At 38.5% G+C, this 26,891-nt stretch overlaps 1 protein-coding gene and 1 long non-coding RNA gene across 5 annotated transcripts in view; one reads left to right on the forward strand and one right to left on the reverse strand.

The window, feature by feature from the left end:
• The window catches only part of LOC133266724 (uncharacterized), a 796,291-nt gene that overhangs the window by 670,744 nt on the left and 98,656 nt on the right, over positions 1-26,891 (reverse strand). The window lies entirely within an intron of this gene.
• The window catches only part of SNX16 (sorting nexin 16), a 28,570-nt gene continuing 7,310 nt past the window's right edge, over positions 5,632-26,891 (forward strand). The window contains exons 1-6 of one of the 4 annotated variants that reach the window (XM_061448202.1): positions 5,632-5,768; positions 10,607-11,070; positions 14,206-14,319; positions 14,807-14,893; positions 19,614-19,762; positions 25,823-25,892. In XM_061448202.1, coding sequence (XP_061304186.1) covers positions 10,699-11,070; positions 14,206-14,319; positions 14,807-14,893; positions 19,614-19,762; positions 25,823-25,892 — 792 coding nt within the window. In that variant the 5' untranslated portion in view covers positions 5,632-5,768; positions 10,607-10,698. Of the gene's footprint in view, positions 5,769-6,242; positions 6,510-8,419; positions 8,795-10,606; positions 11,071-14,205; positions 14,320-14,806; positions 14,894-19,613; positions 19,763-25,822; positions 25,893-26,891 lie in introns of those variants that run through there. The other 3 variants (XM_061448201.1, XM_061448203.1, XM_061448204.1) reach the window with 3 other exon arrangements.

The raw sequence follows: 26,891 nt of genomic DNA on the forward strand, positions 1-26,891 counted from the left end.
GTATTTCACAGTCTGCTTCTAACGGAGAAGGAAACAGTGCTAGAATTTCAGCTAACCGAACACAAGCTGAGCACAATGCAGAAGCTCACTTAAGTGTGGCAGTACTGAACATTGCCACCCTGGCACTTACTAAAGCACAGGGTGTGCTCATTTCCATATCAATGCAACACATGTTTCACGGAGACAAAGCTGTTTCACACCACTGCTGCTATTTGAACTTTGGAAATAAATGGAAAGGTTTCTGTATTGTTACAAAACAAAGAAACTCACATCCTTTGTGCGCAGGATACAGTTGAGAATATTGCCCTTCTTCATAGGGCTGTATTAGCTACTGGGTGCAGAAAGAGCTTATTGTAAAAGGGCTGCGTTGTGCAGGAAAGACAAGCATCACTTTAAATTCAGAACACAGGGCTGTGCATCACAGTAATAGTGATGGTTTCCAGATCAACTATATTCACTGCAACCTTGCTAGCTTGATTAATGAGCCTAAGGTAAAACCTGGGAATCAACAGTGAAGTGAAATTGAAGTGACTTGTCCAAGGTCCCACATAATCTTGTGAAATAGTCAAGAGAATTAGTCCCTCTTGTGCGTCTGCATGTTTTAACAAGACCAAGTTTCATCTTTACTCCACAGAGGAAGAAACATTTTGAGACCTCTCACAAATCAATACTAAAACACATTATGCTATACAAAACAGTAAGCTGTAGAGCATTAGGAGGGAAAACCAAAACCTCCTACAAAGGCTGTATCAAAAGACCAGAAGCTCTGCCATGTGCAATTACAACCCAGGGCACCATCATGTCGAAACAGCTATTAGCGGGAAAGAACCACCTCTTCCCCACAAGGAAAGTGAGTGAATGTTTCAATGATGTAAAACAAATAACATTTAAAACCACTTCTAACTCAGAGCAAACTAACCATTTTTAAACTTGAAGCTTAAAATGCATGTAATGAAGTCATTATCGCACAAGAATACGACTCCTCAATCAAAATGCCTGAAATCTCTGCCATAATAACTGTATTTAGATTGAAAAGAAACCACGTAGTCTACTATTCAATTAACAATAATTCTTTATTCTCTGCTGTCTGGGTTTTTCTTACAATATTCTATTCTTTTCACATTGATCACAGGGAAGAAAAAGGAGGAGAAAAAAAAAAACACACTTATTCAGAAAAAGTATCAGAAAGTACATTCAAAGATTACCTGTCAACTTGCCACAAGTTCAATTTTATTTCATCACATGACAGCAAATGAGGAGAACAATTTTTTCTCCCATACTCTTTCAAGAGTAGATGCTTTCAGATGCTTTTAAGAAAACAGAAATAGAAACAGAGTCTGGTATCTTTTTGTTCTTCAGCAACAGCAGGACAGCAGGCCTCTAAGCTTACAGAATAACAGAAGGGTTGAGGTTGCAAGGGACCTCTCAAGATCACCTAGCCATCCTCCTGCTTAAACCAGGGTCAGCTACAGCAGCTTACACAGGGTTGTGTCCAGTCAGGTTTTAAATATCATTAAGCAACTACCTTTCTGGGCAGCCTATTCCAGTGTTTGATCACTGTCACAGTAAAACGTACTTTCTTACATTCAGATGGAATTTTCTGTATTTCCATTTGTGCCCCTTGCCCATGACTGGGAACCACCGAGAAAAGCCTGGCTCCTTCCAGGCTTTCTATGCAACTTCCTATCTTGTATCTCTGCACAAGGATGAGACACCCCTGAACCTTCTCTTCTCCAGGCTGAACAATCCCAGCTCTCCCAGCTTCTCCTCATTGTCAAATGCTTCAAGCCCACAGTCATCATTATACTCCCTTGCTGTACTTGCTTCATTATGTCCGTATGTATCTCTTTCGTACTGGAGTGCCCAGAACTGGACACAGTGCTCCAGATGTCATTTACCAGTGTTAAGCAGAGGGCAAGGATCACTTCCCTCAGCCTGCCGGCAGTATTTGTTGTAATGCAGCCCAGGACACTGTTAGCCTTCTTTGCCGCAAGGGAACAATGCTGGTTCATGTTCAGGTTGGTGTCCACCAGGACCCCCAGGGCCTCTTCTGCAAAGCTGCTCTGCAGCTGGCCAGTTCCCAGCCTCTACTGGTTATCCCATGGGGGCAGGATTTTGCATTTCCCTTTGTCGAACTTTATGAGACTCCTAACAGTCTATTTCTCTAGCCTATTGAGGCCTCTCTGAATGGCAATTAACTGGTATATCAGCCACTCCTCACAGCTTTTAATTGTCCACAAACCTGACAGTGTACTCTGTATCAGAAGATAATATACCAGGCTGAAGAGTAATTAGTCAGGAGACAAACTGACAATCAGTCTTTCACACCTGAGTGTTTTGGACAAAGGCCAAGTTTGAAGTCCAAAACCTGAGCTAGAACAAAGTCCCAGGAGCCATAAAAATCTAGACCTAACAAAGAACTGGACTTTGAGGGAGTCTAGTCCTCAGCATGATACTACAAACAAGAAGTGCAGGCTTCCAGAAGCCTACACTGCATAAGTGAGATGCCTCATGGTGGTTTCAAAGTAAACTTGAACACTGCCAGTCACAGAGCACCAAATCAGTGAAAATCAGACCAAACCTGAAAAAAAGCCAGAGAGCGATGGAGTTTAAAACTCACCTCTTACCCTTCCCTCAGTACTTTTTGACTATTGGGTAGTCAAAAAAGTACTCCTCCTACAAGGACAGGAGCTCCCAAAAGGTATGTATAAAAGGTCAATTTTTTTCAGCCCTTTAAAAGCCAAGATCCTTCTGAACATGTGCTGAAGTAGCACTGCACAGACATAGGAAGTATTTAAATATGACATGTTCACATGCTAATACCATATATGAAGTTGAGACATGTCAGAATGACATGGCAACTCCTTAAAGTATTACAGGATTACAGCTCAGGATCTAGATGCCCTCATTTATGAAATTCCAAGTTCAAATGTTTATGTCTACTTTCAAAATATTCAGCTGTACTTCTTTAAAGTTGTGTAGGTTTTGCACCTGGGAGGAATTACAGAAAGAAACTCCATCATTTCTAATGCTCAAGGCTGTGCAGCTGAGAAAGAAAATTTGTGGTTCTGTCATAAAACAAATATCCTCTAAGTCAGATTTCCCTGTACCCTGAGAGAGAAAGGCCCAAATCCCATTGAAATATAACAGGATTGAATACCTAAATTCTTCAAAAATACATTGGAATTTGAGTGCCCACATCCAATTGAAAAGTAATGAGATTTGAGTACCTAAACCACTTAATGCGATTGAAAAAAATCTACCCTTGCTGTTTCACATGATCATGAGGGCAGGTGTTACTTCAAAAACATGGCATTATGCCTCAGCTAGCACAGCAGAAACTGCATTTAATTCAATAACAGATTATTGCAGAATTCTCACCTACAGGATTATTTATATATTTTTTACAACAGAAGGTTGAATTGATGAACCACTAGTTACATGATTAGCAGTTTCTGTAGTCATCTTCCCAGCAGAGGAAGTGATGGGAAGTTCACAGAGGCTGCATAAAGTCCTTTGATATTAATTGGTTTTTCTGATTCTGCAAGTCCTACTCCCTAAACAACGTTAAATTAAGCAAGCTAACCAGTTAGCACTAGCAAAAATCATGTCTTTGGCACGAAGGATGATGATGGCCTGACAGATTTTGATCAGGCCTAGAATATACATACCAATCCTCTGGAGAGCCAAATAACTATTGGATGGAGGCAGGACATGGATGGCACCTGGTAAGAGTATGTGCAGAAAAAAAGCAGGTAATAGTTTCCACTCCCAAAACACATTCAGTAACTAGTTTTGTTGTCCTTTCGACTCAATAAAGGTGAAATGCACGGTATTGCCACAGGGTGGCTCATCTAGCCTGCAGTGGAAGCCACAGATTTTCTACTTAACACAGGCAGCTGAAGAGAGACAGTCTCAAAGAACTTTATGGATTGCTACAGCCAGAGTACACAGGGAAGAACTACTGTAAAGAGAAAACAAGGAGGGGCACAGACACAATTTTAATTCACCTTAATCCTGCACTGTTTCTCTCACACCAGTAAAGCAACAGTCATTCCTGACAACCTTGTGGGTGGATAGTGCCTTGTGACGTGAAGGCACTGAGCCCACATTCCTCAGCAACCAAAAATCCCATTAACTTCCTTGGAATTTCCAAATGATCAAAGTAATGCAGCCTCATGCCTTGTTCCCATACCTGCTCACTGTGCCGAAAAACATCCTGGTCTCTTCAAAGGGTTTGGGATAGGACTCTTGATTAACAGTGTCACAGTGAGAACTGACCTCACTATTGCTGGGGGGCGGGGGGGGGGGGGGTCGTCACACATTTTAACCTCTACATCATGTTACAAGCTGTTAGGATAGCTGACTAGCAAACTAAAAAACATGTGTTTATAACTATCAAATATTTCTAGAGGTGAAAAATATCTGTTTTTTCAAAGTAGTTTGGTGAAAGTAGCAAAGTTCAAAAAAATATTTACAGTAAAAACACCCACAGAATACACTACTGCTCAGCCATGGTCACCTATAGAACAACAAAAAAGGAATTTTCTAAGACTCTATGAACAGAATTACCAATGCAGAAGAATTACCCTCCAAGGGTAACAGCAGCCCCCAGAGCAGAACATATTGGCCTATACTACTGTTTGCAATCACAGATCAGATCACCTTACCAGCACAGTTTTGCTATGCTACCTCTGTGACTGTGCCCTGCAGAAAGTATCAAGTTTATCATAAACAGGCAGATCAGTTGCACAGCATTTGAACAAGAGTTGCAATATTTTCCTGGAAGCATCTAATGATGTCCAGACCCATGAACAGGAGACAGATACCAAGCAGTGGGCACAGCTGCTGTTCCCTAAAATTCCAAATTACTTTCCAGATAAAATATCAAAAATGGGAGGGGGCAGGGGGGAGGGGGGAAAGGGATACAGTCCCAGAGAAGCAGATGTGTGGTAACCTCTGGATGAAAACTCAACAGAAGAACTTTATAAGAAATGGTAGGTATTACACTTTTATGTGACATAGAATATAAAAAAGTACTTTTTAAGACAAATTGTGCTGTGTTTCTCCAGAACATCATATTTCTGTTCACATACCTAGGTCACTACGAGACAGCAAGACACTGTTTAATTCCCACCACCATTTAAGAACAGTGATATCCTGCCCCCCTCACTAATCACTCTTATCCTGACATTTCACATGGAGCTCCACTACTACACCTGTTACGCTGCCATATGATGGCGCTAAGCCACGTTAGCACCCTGAGTTACCCCTCCGGAGCCGGCAGGCCCCACCCTTCCCACCTGCGTCCTGCCTTTCACTGCGGGAGCCCGCCCGGGCGAGGGTCGGCTGAGCCTGCCGTGGGTTCCGGAACCCCTCCCCGCTCTCCCTGCGCGGAGACGGCCAGTGCCTCACTCCCCTCAGCCACTCCCCGGGACTACAAATCCCAGAAGGCACCGCGACGCCGAGAAACTACAGCACCCGAAATACACCGCTACCAACCCCTGCCACGAACGACGCCACGCTGCCTGCCGGGAAGTGCAGGCTTTACCGGTGTGCCCCGCCCACCCCTGCTCCTGACCCCGCCCCCTGCCGCCACGCGCCCCAGGTATTAGCCCGATTCCCCGCCTTCCTGCCCCCCCTCCGCCCCCCGGCGCCGTGCACCTCCCTTTCGGCGCGCGGAGGGGCGGGACCGGGCCAGGCCGGCCGAACGGGAGGGGCTGCCCCTGCGTTACGCGGCAGAAGGAGACGAGTGCTGCGGTGAGCAGGTGAGCGGAGACCAAGCGGGAGTGGGCGAGTGGGGCAGGAGGCGCCCCCACTGCTGTTGGAGGGAGGCGGGCGGTGCGATGCGAGAGGAGCTCGGTCTGGGAGCGGAGTCCCTCCGCTGCCTGCCCTGCGCCGGGCACCGCCGGCCTCGCCGCTTCCTCGCCGCTCCGGCCGGTGGCGCAGCTCCCGCACCTGTGTGGAGGCGGCTGGCCGGCCCCTGCCAGTGGGGGGCGCCGCGGGTGGTAGGGGCGCCGCGCGGGCTGCGGGGCGGGACGGCGAGGATGAAGCTCTCCTACTAGGGGGTGGGGGGGAGCCTCAGCCGGCGCCGTAGTGAAACCCGCCGGTTCCTGGAGCCTTGCGGCCGTGCAGGGCGTACCGTGCAACTGCGGTACGGCACGGCACGGCGGGCCCGGTGACCGCTCCCGAAGTTACGTAAAGTGGCGCGAGCGGCATCCGGCGAGCATGACACCGGCGAGCATGCCCGCGGTGTCGGGCGGCAGCGGACAGCGGCGTAACCGCCGCGCTCCGCCCGCCTCGGGCTGTGCCCGCGCCGGCGGCGGGCTGTGAGGTAACTGCCGGGGCTGTTGGGTTTTCTTCTGTCAAATAGCGCTAAATCACAGAGGTAGGCACCGTGAGCACGTCCTGCCCTGGAGCTGGGGGAGGGGACGGCACAGTTCACCTTCTGTTGGTTCTAATTTGGTAGCAGGCTCTTCAGGGCAGGAACTGCCCCCTTTGTGTGAGAGGTGAGGTCAGTAGGCCCCAAACTTCAGTTCATGAACAGGTGAAATACCTTGTGAAGTAACTTGATTGAATTCGGCACAAAATGATTGTTTTTAAAATAGATGCATTTAAAACCTAACTTGGCAAGTTGCCTCTTTAAATATGCCACTAGTTCTTCAGCTGACATTCCATGGTAACACTTAAATCCTAAGCAGCAGAGGCCAACCTGACTGCTTTGCCTTAATATATGTAACCGGATCACAAATAGTATTGCATAGTTAAAAGTCTTCTAAATCCAATTAGACCTGTTAAGTAAGGATTGTTTTGTTTCTAATCTGCTATCCGTGAATCGCATGACTTACATGTTTCTCACTGAAGATACAAACCATTAGCTTAAAAGGGTTTGGAATTGCAAGAGCTGCAAGCTGGAGGCAAACCCTTTTTAAGTGGTTTTATTATAGCCTATTTGCTTCACCCACAAGAAGGGAGGTGGCTGTTTTAAACACCTGGTGGGGTGAGTTGGTGTCAGGCTGGTACCTGGGACTCCATCCTGCCCTATTGCAGCTCTAGCAGTTCAGTACTTCCAGCAGCTGTTCTTTAATTTCATTCTTAACTTACAGTTGGGTATCAGGCTAAACCAAATAGAGGTTCTGGGCAGGAAACTATATTCTTACAAAAAGTGGAGTAAGTAAATATCTAGATAAGAGAGTGCAGTTGCTGAATTATCTCTTAGGTGTTACAAGTGATGTTTGTTCTGAAAGTTGGTGTGATGCAATGATTCCACTGCTTCAGTGCAGTGGATATGTGAGGCCAGTCCATGGCGAAGCTTGGGCAGCAGCAGGCTGTGCACCTGCATCTTCACTCCTCACTGCACCAGCATAAGCAAAGAGTGATACAGTTTGTCTAAAAATGGGGGGGTTATCAAATTATTTTCTGTTCCTTTTTATGGCATGAATTGGCAAAAAGCTTCCGTATTCATAGCAGAGGCTTGAGTCCTAAGGTTGTGACCCTCATTTGAGCATTGTATCATTTTTCTAATGTTTAGCTTGCATAAAGTGCAAATTAATGTGACTTTTAAACTCTGTTGTGTTTCAAAGCATCTAAATATTTTAGATACTTGAAAATTGGGATACTTTTCCAGTTTAAGAGGGGTTTACACACATACATATACGTGTATTTATGAGTCTGGTAAGCTCTAATGTAATGTTTCTTTTTCTGTTTCCTTGATCCCTTAAGAAACAAAAAAGTCAAGTGACATGGTATGCCCTTTGCTCACTTGACCTGACATTTCTGTTACTCAAAGAATACTCTTCTGTTACTCTCCTGAGTTACAGGAATCTGAGTGTGACACTGGTGGTATCAGCGCCTTCTATTTATTTATATGTTACTGTGTCAGATTGAGTCAAGATTGTCATTTAGAAGCAAATATTGTGACTGTCACCATTTAATGCACTTTGGCTCGCAATTTGGGATGGTCTTGCAAAGCACAGGAGAAACTAAACCAGAAAATGTACCCTGGGAGCAGACCTAATGCAGCTGTTAATAAGCTTTCAGTCAGTGGTACCAAATTACAGCTGGTTTGTTATAAAAGCTGCTGAAGCATGTACAGTATAAATGTTGGATTCTTAACACCAAGTGCCTTATTCTGCAAGGTTGAGCTGTCTTGCTTGCCAGTATAGGTATAGCCTATACTATGCATGTGCATTTAAGAGCAGTAGTAAGTTCAAGATAGTAAGTTATTGACTGGCATTTCACTTTAAAGAAAGAAGTCATTCTAGAAACTACACTGTTCATAGAATGACAGAGTGGTTTCGGTTGGAAGGAACCTTAAATATCATCTAGTTCCTAACCCCTGCCATGAGCAGGGACACCTTCCACTGGACCAGGTTGCTCAAAGCCCCATCCAGCCTGGCCTTGATCACTTCCAGGGAAGGGACAGCCTCAACTTCTCTGGGCAGCCTGTTCCAGCATCTCAGCATCCTCATAGTTCACAAGTATTGAAACTGCTGAAAATGTCATCATGGCTTGTGATTGGTTTTTGGGTTGGTTTGTTTTCCCAAAAAGTGCTGAAAAGCACAGGTTTTTTTTTTTCTTTTTGAAATTCCATGAACTCCTGGATGAACAGCATCAGATGCCCTGAGGTGTGGCCTTATTTTCCTTTCCTGGTTTAGATTCAGAAAGTCATACAGCAGAAACTCATAACCACTTTTTTTTCATTTCATATCCTTTGATTTGTTGCAAATCTGGACTCAGTTGGATTCTTCTATTGATAGGGATTTAATCCCACACCTCCCAGAACCATGATTGGGTGGGGCCTTCCTTATGTTGGTAACATGGGAGTCACTGAAGTGGCAAGTGGAAAAAGGAGTTACCTTGTTCAGTGTTCTATACAGATGAGAGTATTGTTAGAGAAAAATCTACCAGAGAATACTTCATGCCTTAATACTTTTATCTCTATTAAAAAAAAAATACATTGCAAAGTTTATTGTTTGAGCCAGAAAACAGATTTACTTACTGAGATACAGGTGGAAAAAGGGATCTTGGTGTAGTTCCAAGAGGATGTCTTGTCCCAGTCACAGTAGTGACTTGCTTCTTTCAAACTTTGAGGCTGAAGCAGATCACCTGTCTGACACCTGGGGTTAAGTCACACAACCAAGCACAGGACTATTCTGCAACAGAAGCTGCTGGATAGTCCAAATCCTGTATCACACCAGCAAAGTCAGCAGAGGTTTATGATACCAACATTTCTATTCTGGTGCTGCTGAGTCTCCAGCCTCATCCCACAGCAAAGAAGAATTGCTCTAAAGGAGTCGCTACCAGTTTTATATTGTTTTTGTTGGTTAACTTCCCTGAGATTTCTGATGTTTGCAGATTTCCCTGTGTAGCTGAAAGAACAGAAAGTTTGTTATTTCCTTCATTCACAGAATTCCTTCATGAGCATTTTTTAGCCTTTCTTGTTGATGTTGGTCTATTTCATGTTTACTTCCTTATTTATGTTCTGTAAGATTTATTTAGCGCAAGAGAATGAAAGAATCACTTCACCTCGGCAATTAGGAAGCTCATTTGTTATTTCAGTAGGTGATTGATTCTGTATATGATGTGAATCAGGTTGATGGTTTCCCATTTCAGAGCCTCCAGCAGCCTCGTGGTTGATCAGTGTACTCTTAGGTGAAATGGATGATGACTCAAATCCTATTAATACAAAGAGGTGGCATCTAATTTGTGTCTTGTAAGACCTCTTCTTTGGGTACTTTGTTAAAATGAGGAGATAGTGCTTTTTTGGCAGTTTGATATGGCTGTCTTAATTTTATTTTGCCTTTTTTTTTTTTTTAGAAATGTGCACACATGCAAAAGATTAATTTTGGCTTGTAATTGTTTCATTGAAAAAAAAATTTTTTTTTTTCCCTCAACTTGTTTGTTTGGGGTTTCTTATAATTTAATCTGCTGGAAGAGGAAACTAGCTGCTATTACAACACTGCATTTGATGTGCATGCTTGTAAAAATTGCTCCAATTCAAGCTACAGAAAATGTGTCCAGTTAACATTGTTACAAATGTCTGCAGCATATGCAACAGAGTTGTTTTGAAAAAGTATTTGGCTTTGAAAACAGGTCCATTATACTTCAGTGAATATGTATATTCAGATATGTTTCTCATCTAAATTGTTTACTGTGTTGTCTTTTGATTCATGTCCTGTGTATTGTTGCATGCATGTTTGGCTTGTGTAGTTTGCTCCCAATATCTTACAGAAGCAATTCTGAGAGAAGTTTTGTGGTGTTTGTACTAAACAGTCACTAAAACTGCACGAGCTTCTTAAGTGCCTCGAAATTGCTGACTTTTTCAATACAACAAATAGCATGTGAATTATGAAGGACAAAACCATTTTTCTCATTTGTAATCTTACTTTAACATTGTCATTTTTATTCTAGTTGCTCTGAAAGTCAGAACTGTAAAGCTGTCTGCCAAGCTGCAGAAGTACAGTTAAAAGCAGCATTTTTATATAAAACCATATTCCTTATGAAAATGTTTAAGCTTCAGTACTCCTACAGAATCTTCCAAAGCAGTATTTTAGTGTTGCTTTCATTTAAAAATTACAGTAATATTTTCTGTCCTTCCCTGCAGATACTGCTCTTGAAAAGAGGAGAAAACATGACTTATACAGTGAATGAACCTTAAACTCCTTTGCCAAAAACTGAATCTTTTTTTCATGAAGGATGGCAACCCCATATGTTCCTGTTCCTATTCCTATTGGAAGCTCCTCATCCAGCTTTACAAACAGAAACCAAAGAAGTTCTTCTTTTGGGAGCATCTCTACGAGTTCCAGCTCCTCAAAAGGACAGTTGGAGGACTCTACAATTGGTAGTTTTAAAAAAATGAGTGTGCCTGACCAGATTGGTTCTACATCATCTGTGTGTAGTAGTCCACTTGTAAGGACTAAATTTACAGGTATGGACACATCCATAGAATACTGTACGCAGCCTTCTGAAGAAATAGAGCAGAGTGCAGATTCCAGGAGCTGGGAAGATCGACCGTCCACGCCTACTATACTGGGTTATGAGGTGATGGAGGAAAGGGCAAAATTCACTGTAAGTTTTGGGGATAGTTCATCATGTAATGACAAGATAACAATTGAATGTACTTTGTATTCTCTTTCAGTAATTAATCCCACAGTTCAGGTACTTTACAAATACCAATTTACCTTCTAAGTATTGCTGTCTAATAGGAAAATGTAATTCTTCTTATACAGGTGGGAAAACAGGGACTTGTAAGCAGTCTTTCCTGTAATTGTGTATGTGGAATAGGAGGAATTTATTCTACTTCAAATTTCTGCTGTAATAGTCAGGAATTCTTTGCAAAGTTTACAATTCCTTGTGAGACTGAACTTGTAGAAATTCTGGATAGTTAAACATCTTAAAATGTAGTCATTTATTTGAAATGGATGATAAAACACCCTTTTACAGTTATAACAGAATATTTTGCATTAAAGTGTAAACACATAGGTTTCAGCTTCTTGCATTGCTAGGTTTAGTTTTTGATAAGAGGAAATCTGTGCTGGAAACATCAGTGGGATGTCACATATGCAGTATCTCGTGACAGAACACTAGCTTAACTGATTTGTTTTTATTGTTTTGTTTTTTTTTAGCAAAATGTATTATAGCTGGCAATTCAATATGCTTTACATGCCATAAATATATTAACGCATTTGTTTTTGTGGATGTGGTTGGAACATTCAGCAAGGCATGTGGGACTGATGGAAGTAGTTACTTATTATTTATCAATTATGTTACTTTAGGAGAGCAGCATTAATGACAGGTGAGGAGGAGGAAATAGCAGACAAACTTTTTTCTCCCATTTTCCCTTAAGATTAGGAAAGCATGGAATCTAATGCCCTTATGACTGTTGAAATACTAATAATCAAGGGTTTTTTTGCAAAGAATTAAAGCTACTTTTTAATTATTTTGGAATAATGGTTTGTCTTTTAAGTTTTTCAGTTTCTAGCATCTTCATTCGTGGTAGCATGATTAGTATTGTTGTATTGACAAGGGCTAGTCTGAAAATAGGAGCAGGAAGATTTCAGTGTACATGTAAGATGTTCTTCAGCTGTAGTTAAAATGATAATTTGAACTCATTTTTTAGAAGACCAGGTTGCAATACAAATGAAACATTCTTCATTGTTAAAATGTGTAAATGCATTTTTGTTCCTTCTGAAATCACTTCTGTGCTTGTTCCTGAAAGCGCATAATTAGCTGTTTTCAGCTGCATGTTGAAAATAAGCTTGCTATTGTGCATTAAAATCAGCAATTTTGATTGCTGGAAATTTTGGTTGCTTCTGTACTGGAAAATCAGTGATATAGAAGACAATGAAAATTACCTTGACATCACCTGTAAAAGAGAGGACTTCTGAAGTTTTTTTTGTTTGGTTTTTGGTTTTGTTTTTTTTTTTTTTTTTCAGTTAAACATCTCATAGTTCTGAAAATATGAATCTGAACAAGGTAAGCTGGTTCATGTATTAGCTTCAGGAGTCAAATGGTAGTGGATGTTGGAGGTCATGGCTGCTGAAGCTTAGGAAAGAGAAAACCCAGGTTTGAAAAAAGTCTCTGTTCATAAGCAGTTGGTCTTTGAGTGAGCAGTGCTGGAATGTTCTATTAGACCTTTTGGTCTGGAGCATTGTTAGCCGACTAGAAATTATAATGACATGCCGAATCAGCCAGAGATTGATACTAAATATTGGCATATCTTCATTGAATGTTTTATATTTGTGGAATAAGGCAATTCAGGGTTGACTGGAATTGTGTGAATAAGTTTCAATTTTTGTTTGGGGGATTTCTGCAAGATCTTGTGTGAAGGAGCTGACAGTTGTTCTTGTAACAGTCTAGTTTTTCTTTTTTATTAATAAAAAATCTAAAAAAAATGAACAAAACCACCACAGTCCCAAACAAAAAACTGCAAAACTTTATTTAATTTTGGCAAGAAAACCGTGTTCAGGTTGGGGCAGTAATCACAAGTGGATTGTGCTCTTTAAGTTGGCCATAATTTGTGAAGACTTTATCTAGTATTTGCTTGGAAACCATTCAGAGTGAGGGTCAGACTAACTGGATATTACTGGGGTTTGTGTGCATTTTTAAGCAATGCCTTTAGTAGAATAAAACAGTAGAATAGAAAACAGATTAATATGTAAATTCTCAAGCATGTTCTACAGCTTCTTGTTTTGTGTTTTACTATGTACTAGCAAAGTTTTCAGAGTTTTATATAGCAGTTCTGCTTTATGAAGTTTACATACTTCCAGTATGACAGGAAAGCTAAAACACTTGGGCAAATATTTATACACAAAATGGAAGACAGAAGAATTGTATTTTAACACTGGCTTCACAGGCATGTCTTGCAGCTTGAATTTTGAAAGCTAATAGCTTTTAGTTAATGTCTGAAATACTGCGTCTGTTGCAGTCTGTAACTTCCACAGATGATGTTGCTCAAAAGTGGAATACTGTGTTTAAAAAGTAGGTAAGAGAAGTACTGGCTGAAAAACTGCTTTTAATTTGCATGGTAGTTATCTGTAGCTTGTGTAACTGTTTGCCACTTAATATATTATGGAATGCAAAACTGTTAAAAACAGTTTCACACATGTGGAGAAGTTGGCTAGCATGGGGGTTATCACATGCTGGGATTCCAACAAGAAAATACATCTGTCAGCTAAGACAACCTGCTTTGAAAGCATGATTATACTGGGAAAGATTTTACTATGTAACAGATGAGGAAATGTTTTCGATAGAATTTGGTTAAATGCCCATAAGGAATTGTTTATTATTATGATTTCAAAAATATCTTTTTCTTCCTCATATTTTGAAGACATTTTTACTTGTGTTTGCAGAGGGGTGGGAAATTTAACTAGAGAACACTTAGACTGGGAGGACTAACCCAGTACCAGTGCAGAGACTCTTTTTCCTTACATCGGAAAAAGTAAGGTTGTGACATGAGAACCCTGCTTTTCTAGACACTGTTTAATATTTTGTAGTTGAAGTTGTGTGTTGTTAGATTCATTGTGTTCAGGCACTTGAGTATTTGTCCTCCTAAAAGGTAATTCTATAATTGTTTTTATCGTTGTTTTATTTATATATCCATTTGCTTTTAAATAGGAGAATGGTACTGCTGTTGTCTGGCTAAATCTGATTCAAATTATATTACTTCAGTCCTACAGTCTTAACATAATCATTCTGATGCAGTTATCTAGGGAAATGGTCATATTTTGCCTGGAAAGACAAAACCTCATGTTCAAGATAGACGGAACAAAAGGAGGATGTTATTTTTATCCTGCATTGCTTTTCCTTGTGAAGAAGGTCAGATAAGACATTGTAAAACAATACAACAAGCAGTACCCACTTGTTACAGTCATCTGAAAAACATATTGGCCTCAGGGATTAATGACAGAACTGTAATTTGGCAGATGTTAAAACAGATCATTAAAACATACCTCACCACTTTCATAGCTGAGAGTTGGTTTGTTTTTTTTTTTTGTTTTTGGTTGTGGTTTTTTTTCTGGGGCAGAAATCTGGATGAAATTTAACAAGCCCTTTTTACAGACAGAAAGTAGCTAAATGTATTTATGAATTATAAAAATTCCTTCCTTAAATTCTGAAATGAATTTATACTGTTTGTCTGATAATTAAGTTGCTTGTTTGTTTGGGGGGATTTTTTTAATCCAATTCTCGATTAAAAAAAAAAAATCCTTTTGTTTCATTAAGAAAAAGAGAATAATTTCAGCCTTCCAGCTAATGCAGTGTGAAATCCTGCACATTTTTCTGATATTCCTGGTTTTCCACATAGGTGTACAAAATATTGGTAAAAAGAAGTCCAGATGAAAATTGGGTGGTCTTCAGACGGTACACTGACTTCTCCAGGCTTAATGACAAGGTGAGAATTTTACACTGATAAATTCTCAGCTAACTTACCTCACTCTTCTTTCATGTTTCCTTTTTTTTTTGTGTCTGACATTTTTGTCACTTCTTTTCTTGCTTTCTTTTTTCACTACCTATACAACACATACTATATTAATGAATGGAAAACATGATTCCTCATATTTTCAAAGACAAATACAGCTAGCATTAAAGAAGTTAGTTATCATGCTGTTAGCAAGCATCATACATTATATTTATTCCTAGTCTGTGTGGTAAAGGAAATTAATTCTTTAATACCTGTATCCCCTGCATAGAAAAAGAATTATGGGCTTGCATTCTGATAGAGTAATTATTCAGTCATTTCAGTGCAACAAGCTGCTTTTTTCATGATATAACTTAAGTTTCATGAACATAAGTTCCTTGTGTGTTGGTCAATCTTCTGTTGTTTTCAGTGTCTTTTGAAGTTAATTGTGAAATATCAGAGTTTTAAAGCTGAGGACAAAGACCCCAGGTAAACAGGAGTTCTGTGTCAGCAATTTAATATTTTTAGGACACTTGAAAGCAAAAAAAATGTTTGGCCTAAAAAGCACAAGTTTTAGTAATTGGTAATTAGCATTTGGCTATCCCATTTAGCATTATTCATATAGAAGTATAAACATACAAAACATAGTAAGGTTTGGGAGTTTTTATACCTTTTCTCCTTGGATCTGTATGCCTAACCAACAAAGAACTTAATTCTGCTGAAATTTTGAATATGGACTTCAACTTACACATTTCTCTGAGTTCTTGGTTTGACCTGTTTGGATATCTTTTAGGCTAGGAATGCCTTGCTATTGGCAAAAGCCAAACTTCTTTTGAGTTGATGATGTTCTGGGGATTTCAACTCAGACTTCAGGAGTCAAGCCAGACAACAATTTGTATTTTGGTGAAGTATGTCAGATATAGATCAAGAACTGGCTTATATGCACTGACTTATAATGTGGTTATCTGGTTATCACTAGTTCAAAAAATTAAAATGCCACAGGTTATCATTTTACAATAGGTATTTAGGTTTTACAAGTGAAGTCCTTAGTCTTAGTCAAATCTTTGACAAAAAATGTTTGTATTCTGGCATGATTTATAGGTATTAGGATTTCTGTTTGAAAGGAAGAACTTTATTTTTCCCATGTGTCACTGACAAGCTTTTTCATCTTTCAGATGAAAATACAAATTTTTATTATGTTCCTATTCAGTAATTCTGTAGAAGCTTCAGAATTATGTTTATGTTTCAGTTCCTGGAGCTGGCATTTTTGTATTATAAGAAGCATAATATATTAAGAACTGGGGAGTAAATGATTATATGCGCACCTCAGTGGTTCAAAAGACATGGTGCAACACTTGCAAATCCTTTTTCTCTAATGACAAATATAGACATGAAGTTGCATATGTGTATACTTTCAGCTTTTTCTCTACCCTATCGCTTAGAAATCCAATAGAAACAGGAGAAATATACAATCTTATAAAACCTTTCCTCACCATCCCTCTTGAGGTTAGTGGCAAATTATTCATTCCCTGAAATGGTAATAGAAACTTAGCAACTGAATTGAATAATCAATACCTGTGATCATTATGTGAATTGGTTTCAAGTATTACCAGAGAGGGAATGGCTTTTTCAGGAAGACAAGGTAAAGACAAAAGAGCAGTATGTTTTGTAAGTGTCAGGCATATACTCACCAATTCTAACCGAAGTGAGTGTTGGACTTTGACAGTGGCTAAAAATAGGGATGTGAAAATAGGAACAGTGTCACAATAGGCATACATGAGGATAAAATCAGGACTAGATGAATGAATGCAGCTCAGCTAACAGAAGCAACTAGAATACTTAATAGTAGCATTCTTTAGTTTCCCTGAAGTCTCAAAGAAAATAAAGGCAAAATTGAATCCTAGATAGTGGAAGTACAACATTTGTTTCTGAAATATTTTTAGTAAGGGACACTAATAAAATAGAAATGAATGGGAGTAAAAGAGCTCAACTCTCCTCATAGGAGTTAAATCAGTGCAGCAGCACATTAAGACTTGAACAGACTTCAAGTATAAGGAACAAGTTATTTGGGTGTCAAAGTTATCTACTTCTTAGGGAATTAAAAGGTTATGAAGACTCCATACCTGCTGAAAGAAGACAAATAGAAGATGATGGCGAAGTAATCCAATGTAAAGGAAAGATGAGATATTGTTAGTATGGGTACACAAGAAGCTACATAGTAATCTCGAGTCAAAAGTAATTAAAAAAAATAATACAAAATAGAGATCAGCACAAGGGGAGTAGCACAGACTTCTGAACACTAAGGCAGAAGTGCTGAGATGCAAGATGGACTGTCACAGGATGCTAAGAGCAATAGATAAAGTTCTATAAATCACGAGGGGCAGAGTAAGGGAAAGAGGCAGTAAAATAACAAATCATTACTTGAGAGCAAATTATGGGAAGCAAATAGCAAATGTTACAATAAAAACTAAAACACTGTCTTTTGCTGTACTAGTAACAAAAAAAAATCTTAATGGATGTTGGAACATGACAGGATTGAAGGAGGTGGGACAAAGGCTAAAATACAGTCGTTTGGCTATATGCATAGATTTTGTTTAAGAACATCTACTTGACTGGAGAAGTATATGAAGAATACTCTTTGGTCCCCAAAAATAGTAGAAAAGGAACTTTGTAAAGTTTATTGCTATACTGGTAGAGATGTTTAACAAATAATGAAATGGCCAGTCTTAAGAACCAAGAAGTTAACCATTTCTAGCTGAGGCTGAGCCTCATGTGACATGTATAATCTGTCACATCTAGAGAAGATGGACATCTAGAGAAGATGGATCCAAGCGAGCAATCAGAGCCAGCTTAACTTGTCTGACCCACAGTTTTTCCTGCTATGTCTGAGGAACGTTCAACAAAGAATGCCCCAGGACTGTGATGTTGAAAATTAGTCTGCTCACACCAGCTAGCTTTCTCATACGCTCTTCATCCACAAAAGGAGTAATCTGTGGGTAGGCATACTCTTTCCTGAGAAGTAAATTACATGATCTACATAACCAGACAAGTGAAATTACCATTAAGCAGGAACCTGTGGTTGAAAACCTTACCCAGCAATGGTTAGCTGTGGTCCTCTCTTCAACTAACACAGGAATTAATTTTGTTTTCTTTTCTGGATTCAGTTCTATTCAGTATTTCATTAAGAGGGTGTGTGGAGCATAAAGAATGCTTACATATGCGGGGTACTAATGGTAACTTAGTAAGAGATAATGGAACTGCAGATGACCAAAGCTAAACTTAAAAATATCAGGAAGAGTCTACTATCAGGATGAATTTGTAAGAGGAAAACAGAAATAATTAAATGCAGAAATAAAGAGCAGCATTTTGTCAAACCATTCTATAAATTAGAAACTAGTAGTTATCATGGGCTATATACAGTACTAATGGCATAATATACAATACTTGTGATGTTAAAAAAAAACAACACCCTTCTTAAAATGTGAAATGGTACTCTAGGAGCAAGGGTGATCCCCTATCGTAGCTATTCCTTTAAACTCTGTAGAGAGATTCTAGTTAACTTTCTTAAAACTAGATCTGCTGAAAGAGCTGCTCATTAGCATTTTCTGTGAGTCCATGAAGAGTAGTTAAATAAAACTTATTGTCAGAAGGCTAAAATTTTGCCATACCAAGAACTAGCCACCCACTGAAGAATTAGCTTGCAGCTATATAAACTGTTTTCAAAGCAGATTCTGGAATCTCTGTCACTGGAACATTCACACAAGTATATTGGTTGTATGCAGGACATCCCTGTCAGACGTTGGCTTGATCCTGTCTTCAGAAAAAGCTTAAAACAATTCCTGTGGCAGTTGGAGGACCATTAGATTTTGTAAAGCTTGTTTGCTTTTTCCTGTTTGTAAATCCTCTGTGATTTTGCTGTCAAGCATACCTTCTAAGAAAAAGAATCTAAAATTGTTTTTTATGAAAGCATTAATTATTTTTTTTTGCTTTTTCATGTATATTAGAAAAGTAATTAATTGGAATCCTTGGACAGGCCCATCATAATCTTATGCTTCATTTGTATATTCAGTTTCTGCACTGAGAAAAATTCTAGGTATTTCTGACATTATGTATACCCCATTACTATTTAAGTAACTCAAAAATACTATTTTACATGTTAGTACCAGGGTTTGAGCCACTTCAGTGCATGTTAAAATTTTAATATTCTGGGTGCTCAAGGAGCTACTCTTTACTAGAAGTACCTCATGCAAGTGTTGTAATTTATTCTGCCAGCTTCCCAAAAAAAGATGAGTTGTAGGTCTGTAATGGGCTTTTAATTATTTAGTACCTACTGTCCCTGAATACTCGAGCAGAAACCCCACTGAAATGCTTACTCATCTGAGACTTTTTACTTACATACAGTTTTCTTATATTTACTGACTCAGAGGCATTAGATAGCAGACTCAAGAGATGTTAAGTAACAAAGCAAAGTTTTTCATTCCTATTTTTATGTGATGAATTTGAGAGGTGTGCAAGGCAATATAGCAAGTAGCAGAACTGTGTCCATAATTTATGATATAATTATGATTGTATTTATGGTTGAGACTTACCTTGTGCTTGAACTTAATAGAAGACAGAAAAATCTTGTGATGAGTAAAGTCAGTGCTGTGTCAAACTCAGTATTTCATCAAAACTTTCTTTCTTGGTTTTCTTTGGCTATGATTTCTCTTTCAAGCTAAAAGATATGTTTCCTGGCTTTCGGTTGGCCCTTCCACCAAAGCGCTGGTTCAAGGATAATTATAATCCTGACTTCTTGGAAGATCGACAGTTGGGACTACAAGCATTCCTTCAGAATCTAGTAGCTCACAAAGATATTGCTAACTGGTATGTGATTCAACTTTGCTTGTGGATTTGTTGGGGTTTTTTTGTGTCCGAACTCGTAATGTAAGCTCCTAGACTCTAGCAGTGTATCTTTGAGCAACTTATGAGGAATTTCATTAACATTCATGTTGTGAGTTTGGTCATGTGAATTATTTAGTGTTCTATTAAATTAATCCCATCTTAACCTAAGCAAAAAAAACAAATTGCACATGGTTAACGACTAGCTAAAAGCTGTAATATTTAAAATATTAGACTAATATCATGTTTACTTCTAAAACATGTTTACTTCTAGAACATGGAAGTTCTCTGTACTAAACATAGAGTTGACATATTGTTAATTTATATTAAGATAAAATGTTAGGCTCTCATAATGTAAAGTACCTACACTATTGTGTAATTAGTTCTTAAAATGCATATTAAACTAAAGGTTTTTAATTTACATGACATCATGTAAATACAGATAATAGAAATACCTTTACAGATTGCTTCACATAAGTAAATGTAATCCACAAATCAAAAAAGGCTTTAGAGTGTAAGAAATATAATATATTTAAGCAGCAAAGTACAGAAGTCTCTTTGGACAATATCATTTTTTCTTCCAAAGCTGGAATTCTGGCAAATTAAATGTAAAATAATTTTAGTGTAGACCAAAAGAGAATTTTAGTAAGCAGGTTGCTAGAGGCAAAGCAGTTGATTCCAAAAACCTTTTCCAGCATGAGAAATGAAAAAATTGAGGTTACTGTATCAGAAATTCTTTGAGGAATGAGTCTGATTAGCTGTCTTCATCTGAAGCTTCATTACAAAGAGTAAGAAATTAATTAGAGCAAACAGCATTCTCTCAAGAAGTTTAAAGGAACTAAAATGTAAAATTGCTGAGCCGTGGAGTGAGACCGTATAATGCTTGCATCTACTTTACTTTTTAGTAGAATGTGTATTACTGCATTTGGCACCTTTTTATAAAGTGCTTGACTGTTGAGTCTGGAAACTAGAGATTAAGTAAGTCTGACATTTGGTACTGCTTGTAATAAACCCAAAGTGGTAAGCAGGTAAATAAAAATAATACTGGGAAAAGCAATAATGTCTTTTGCAGAGGGAAATTTAACGAGTAGTTATGAGGGAGCTTGTATAAAATGGTTGAAAGGCAAGGGAGAAGGATTGTGGAAATTTCCATATTGCATATGGATGCTGGATTACAGCTATGGACACTGATGTTCACAATATCTGTAAGTTATCTGGACAAAGGAACAAACAATGAGATTATGAAGTACTGGAGAAGGATCCTGAGCCACTGAGTGACTAATGTTAGTTTTCATGTCGTGAAGTGCAAAATGACAGTAAGTACGTACATAAAGAATCATAAATTCAGTTGTCTCTTACAACCTGGAAGATTATTGGTGGTATTACAGTTTTCTGAATCAGTTCAGTGTTCAGCAGTAATCAAAAAGTTGTATAAAAATTGTCAAAGAGGAACTTAAGGGGGAAAAAAAAGATTTTACTGATGTGGGAATCTGAATTGCACTTTCATATAGTCCAGTGATAAAGCACAGGATTCTGTTTCAAAAGAGTGTCTGCTAGAAGTACAGAGAAAGCAAGCAGGAACAGGTGAAGCCACAGACAAGCTTTCCTGCAACAAGAGTTCTGTTTTCTATAGTCTGTTGTCTTGGGAAAGGGCTGGCTGAACAGGGCATATGAAATCATCAAGGGGATAGCGAAGGTGAGTAAAGAATGTTAATATTATGCATGATTCATAGTCATCTCTAGGTATGTCACACTTACGAAGCTTTGTTGTGAGATGTCAGAGGCAGAAAGCTTAAATGGTTTCCAAAAAGAAATTAGGATCAGCTTGTGAAGTTTTCCTTCAGTGGCTATTAAATATGATTGTACAGATGAAATATGTGGCTGAGAACTTTAAGAGCTTCCTGATTATTAAATTACACAATAATAGGTGTGCCAAGAAGAAAGGAATTAAATGTCTCTTGTGTTACGTTGCTGGAGGTAAACTAGTGAGCAGGGTGGACTTTAGTCGGCTTGAATAGATCTGAAATATTTATGCTTCATATTGTTGCAGCTAGTTTGGCATTTCAGCTAGCTTGTTGGTATCTTAATAGTGGTCAGTATTGGACAAAATAGTTTGTCATTTAAAGCAAAAAGCCTCTACAAAACTTTCGGTCTGCGTTGCTTGTCAGATACAAAAGGGAATTTAATTGTTTGTGGAATCAGTTTGTATTTTGGTTAATGAACAGGCAGTTAATTGGAACATGTTTTTGAGGAAAATTCTGATCTTGGCTGTGTAAGGCTCAGCATGAAGTTTACTAAAAACTCTGACCTGTTGGTACAGCTTTTATTCAATTGTTTGGATCTCTAGAAGGGTTGAATTCCTTGGGAAGTGATTAAGACTAGGGAGATTGGAGCCATCTGGTATTTTTTAACCAATTATGAAAGAGTAAAAGTTACTATTAATGGAAATTAGTATTTGCACTTTACATGAGTAGTGGTAAGCATATGACCCTGCTTCCTCCTTAAAAGCTCACCATTTACTACTGCAGTTTTCCAAATAAATCAAACTGCTTGGGTTGCACCAAAGTCTCTCTCATTTTTTTTATGTACTGTATTATCACTGAGACATATTGGCAGTGGGAAATTACCTTTCAGGGATAGGAGACCTCATTTGGTATACCTATTTTTTTAATAAACCTAGCTGCATAAAGTAGTTTAAAGATAAAATGTAGGATGATGGTAGGTAGGTCACTAAATTACAGGTCTGTGTTTTATGGATTTGTTCTCCTATTTTGCCTTGTATTGAAGATTCAGTGAAAGATCAAATTAAAATCCTCCCAGAGTTTAATGCATTTGAGAAAATTGCATATAATCCACAAAGGAGGAGAAGAGTTTAACCTGCTAAACAGAATTGTCATCTGGCTTTATATAGATGATACAGCTCTCCTCTGCCTCCACCCTCTGTAAGAACCAGCTTGAAAGGGAGGAACTCATCAGCTGTTGAGTCTTGTCTGTGTGCTGCACTGCCCCTTGCTGCCCTTCTTAATGCTGGTATATCTCTTAAGAAGGATGTCAGCTTGCATGGGATGAAGCAAAGAAAGAAACCATGTACAGCCATTTCTGCTACATGATGTAGAAGTTTTCTGTTATATTTTTGAGGCAGAACTCTCTTCTGTTTGTTAAATGAAAGGAAGAGATGTAGCATATGGAGGTGAGAGCAGGGTCAGAGCAGACTGAGTAAAGATAGTCTGCAAATGGATGTTCATACAATCAGGTGAATGTTTTAGGTAAAGAAACAATGTTTTCAGTGACCCGTAGCTTTAAGTTTCTTGGTCTCTTTATGTAAAATAATGAATCTACAGTTTTCAATTCTAAGAAGTTATGAAAACTAGAAAGAGAGACACTTTTCTGCCAGTAACTGCAGGGAAAACAAAAGGGGGGGGGGGGGGGGGATTGACGTGATGTAAGTAGTTGATATATATAGATTGGATATTTCTGCACATTTATTTTTCTGGTTATTCTGGTTTTCTCCCACAAGCATTACTGCATGTTATGTCATTTTAATGTTACCCATTAACACGACAAATTTTCTAGCAAAATATAGAAATGAAATTCTTTTAGAGTTTTTCAACTGAGCTAGGTGAATAAGTATGAAGTTATTGAAGAAGAATGGTGAGCAGAAGTGTTTCTGCATAATGAGCTCTTCTGCATTAGGCTTAAGTGAGTTCCTTCAGCATCTTTATGAAAAGAACAATTTGACCATTAAAAAATGGATTTAAGTATCATGTTGGAAAAGGGTCACTTCACATTAAACTGTTTGGAGAGGAAAAAAACAACCTGCTCTTCTCTTTGAAAATATACTGAATGCCTGAATAACTTTTTATTTGGCTTGAGGTTATGTTCTAATCATTTAACCAATGACCTGTTACCTTATATCATTTTTTACGCTAATTGGAGTGATAATCTTAGTTTAAGTAGCAGATTTTTTTTATTACTTGTTTGAGTACATGAGAGAAGCTGTTTTTCTAGTACAGGTTTAGGCTATGGCTTGCACAGATCATGGATTTGATTAATAAAAAACAGCAGACGGGACTTGAAAAAAGGAAGGTTTTTCCACATTTGTCATACAGATTAAGTGGGGACAGGAATCATCATGATTATAGAAGAATTTTTTCCAGGATGGGGTAAAGGCTGACAAGATAAAAATGGATATTAGAACAAGAATTCTCACTAGCCACTGATCAAAAACCTCACCTCTATCTTCTTGTGCAATAAGCACGTGAAAGCAGGTTCATGAAAATCCAACAACAAAGTATAGGTATTTTAGGTAAATATTCTTTATAGCTTTTCTAAACATAAAAGTGATAGTATCATCAATGATTAGTGTTTGCTGAAGAGTTGTCCTCATTTTGCTTGCCAAACCTGAAATTGTTTGATTAGAGCGGTAGCAGGGTTAAAGTTTACCTTCTTGTGCTTGTACTTTGTGTCTGCCTCAAATGTAGAGAATGAGCGGAAGGCAGGAAATTACTTCCTGCTGTCCTCGCCTTCCCATGGGACATAGGTGGAAGGAAGAGACAGGGAATTAGTTTGGATTCATGTCTTCCATTTCTGTATATTCATTCCATTAGGAGATTATTTAAAGATTTATAGTAGTGAGTGCAAGCACAGAATTGTGAGTAAGTTTCTTCTTGTTAATTGTGAATTCAGTGTTCTGATTGAAGGTTATTTATGGAAGAATGAATACAACAGAGCAGGAAAGTCTTAGAAAGCTGGATGAAGAGACATGTTTGAAGATGCTGAAGAGTTCTCTGAAAAGTAGTCTAAACCTGGAAGATGGAATTAGCAAGATGCTCAGTATACTTTGTAGTAAACCACAGGATTACACATACTTACTTCTGGCCTTTGTAAAAGTGCACAGAGGCGAATGACATCAGTTACGCAATTTTACACAATTTTAAGTTGAATGCATTAATTTGATAAGTATGTTTAGAGATCATATAATTGTAGAATACTTAGGGTGAGAAAGGACCTTAAGATCATCTAGTTCCAGCCCCCCTGCCATGGGCAGGGACTCCTCACACTAAACCATGTCACCCAGGGCTTCATCCAACCTGGCCTTGAACACCACCAGGGATGGACCATTCACAGCTTCCCTGGGCAACCCACTGCAGTGCCTCACCACTCTTACAGTAAAGAACTTCCTCTTTATATTCAATCTAAAATTCCCCTATTTAAGTTTTAACCCATTACCCCTTGTTCTATCACTACAGTCCCTAATGAATAGTCCCTCCCCAGCATCCTTGTAGGCCCCCTGCAGGTACTGGAAGGCTGCTATGAGGTCTCCACACAGCCTCCTCCAGGCTGAACAGCCCCAACTTCCTCAGCCTGTTTTCATACGGGAGGTGCTCCAGTCCCCTGATCATCCTCGTGGCCCTCCTCTGGACTTGTTCCAATAATTCCATGTCCTTTTTATGTTGAGGACACCAGAACTGTACACAGTACTGCAAGTGAGGTCTCACAAGAGCAAATGGCTATATAGTATATTCATGGCACATTAACCTTGTCACTTCTTATTCTTTTATATATGCATATATTAAAATATACTGTGTATATATAAAGAAAAATATGCTGTTTATAAGTCAATGATCTTAGCAAAATGGAGACACATTTAGTACCAATGCTTAGTTCCTCTGATACTTCCTTTAGACATCTGTATGTGGATTTTAGCAGCACGCTTTTTTCATCCATCTGCTAACATTTATTTTTCAAACATCTTTAGTACCGAATTGATAAACTTGCTTTTCAGTTGTCGTGTAGCAGTGAATTTTGTGAAGATCTGAAAAATCATGTTCTAAATTGACAAATTTAGATGAACTCTTAACTGTACCTGTGTAACTTAAGTCACAGTCTTAAAAGATTTAATAGTTTGTTAACATTATTTCGAATACGTAGGAATGTGAGGAGAGGTGCTTGTTTCTTGTAAAAAAATACTGCCCTTGTATGATCATATTTAAGTGTTGGTTTTTTTTATATTTCAAGTAATTCACTCTCTTTTGTTTGCTGAAGCCTTGCAGTGAGAGAATTTCTTTGTCTGGATGATCCTCCAGGTCCTTTTGACAGTCTAGAAGAGAGCAGGGTAAGTGCTATGTAGTATGATAAAAACAGAATGCAAAAGGCAGTTGTTGCCAGAATATTGTAAAATCTGCTGAGTAGTAGGGAGTGGAAGCTTTAATTTCTATCACAAAAATTTGCACATAGATGTATTTGTAAAACTGACAGTCTAATTATTGGTGCACACTGTAATCTTTGACTGCTGTACTTCATCTCTGTCCCAAGATGTGATCTCTTCCTTGTTCCCTTTTATGACCAGTGGGTGAAACTTGTTTTTAAGGCAACTACCGAATATAAAGATAGGTTTTGTAGGTTTATGTTCAACACATTGTCTCAATGCCTATACCTTAGACTTCGGGTCTTGCAATAAAATGTTTCTTGCTATGAAATGTAATGAAAGGATTAATTCTGACTACAAAAAAATTGTTCTATTTAGTAGTGTCAAGTAGTGTAGTAAAGCAGCAGCCTTTCAACATGCATATGAGCACACTGAACAAATAATACTGTAGGCTGCAGCTTGGTATGTGAGAAGTAAGTTTCACTAGCATGCAAAGCTGTGTCAAGTCTGTCTAGAGCAAATGGTCTTAGTTTTCTTACTTTAGAGAATATGAATGTTTTAGAATTGCACATACCTTGTTAATACTATAGAAACTATGAATGTTGAGCGGTACTCCTCCAACTAAATTTATATTTACCAGTTTGTTTTGCATGCAAGTGGGAGTGCCTTGGCTCTTGTTACATTACTGTGTATAATTGAAGGATTTGTTGGGTTTTTGGTTTTGTTTTTTTTTTGTGTTACAAGCTCATATTTGATTTCTGTACAAATATTTTTCATTATAGCTATTTAAGTTGATGAAAATTAATAAAAATTAAAGGAATTATTTGTTCAGATAAGTGAGAAACTTAAGTGATGCTTTCATTGATACTTTGATTATGTGTTCAGTGGTGAAATCTCAGGGTTATTCTTCCACCATGGGAATTTAGATAAACTATTAAAATAGCTGTGCTGGTGTAATTTTGGCTG

The sequence above is a fragment of the Pezoporus flaviventris genome, unplaced genomic scaffold, assembly GCF_033815535.1.
Source record: "Pezoporus flaviventris isolate CSIRO_AGI_PZ_B2104156 unplaced genomic scaffold, CSIRO_AGI_Pfla_v1 ptg000007l, whole genome shotgun sequence".
Taxonomy (NCBI): Eukaryota; Metazoa; Chordata; class Aves; order Psittaciformes; family Psittacidae; genus Pezoporus; species Pezoporus flaviventris.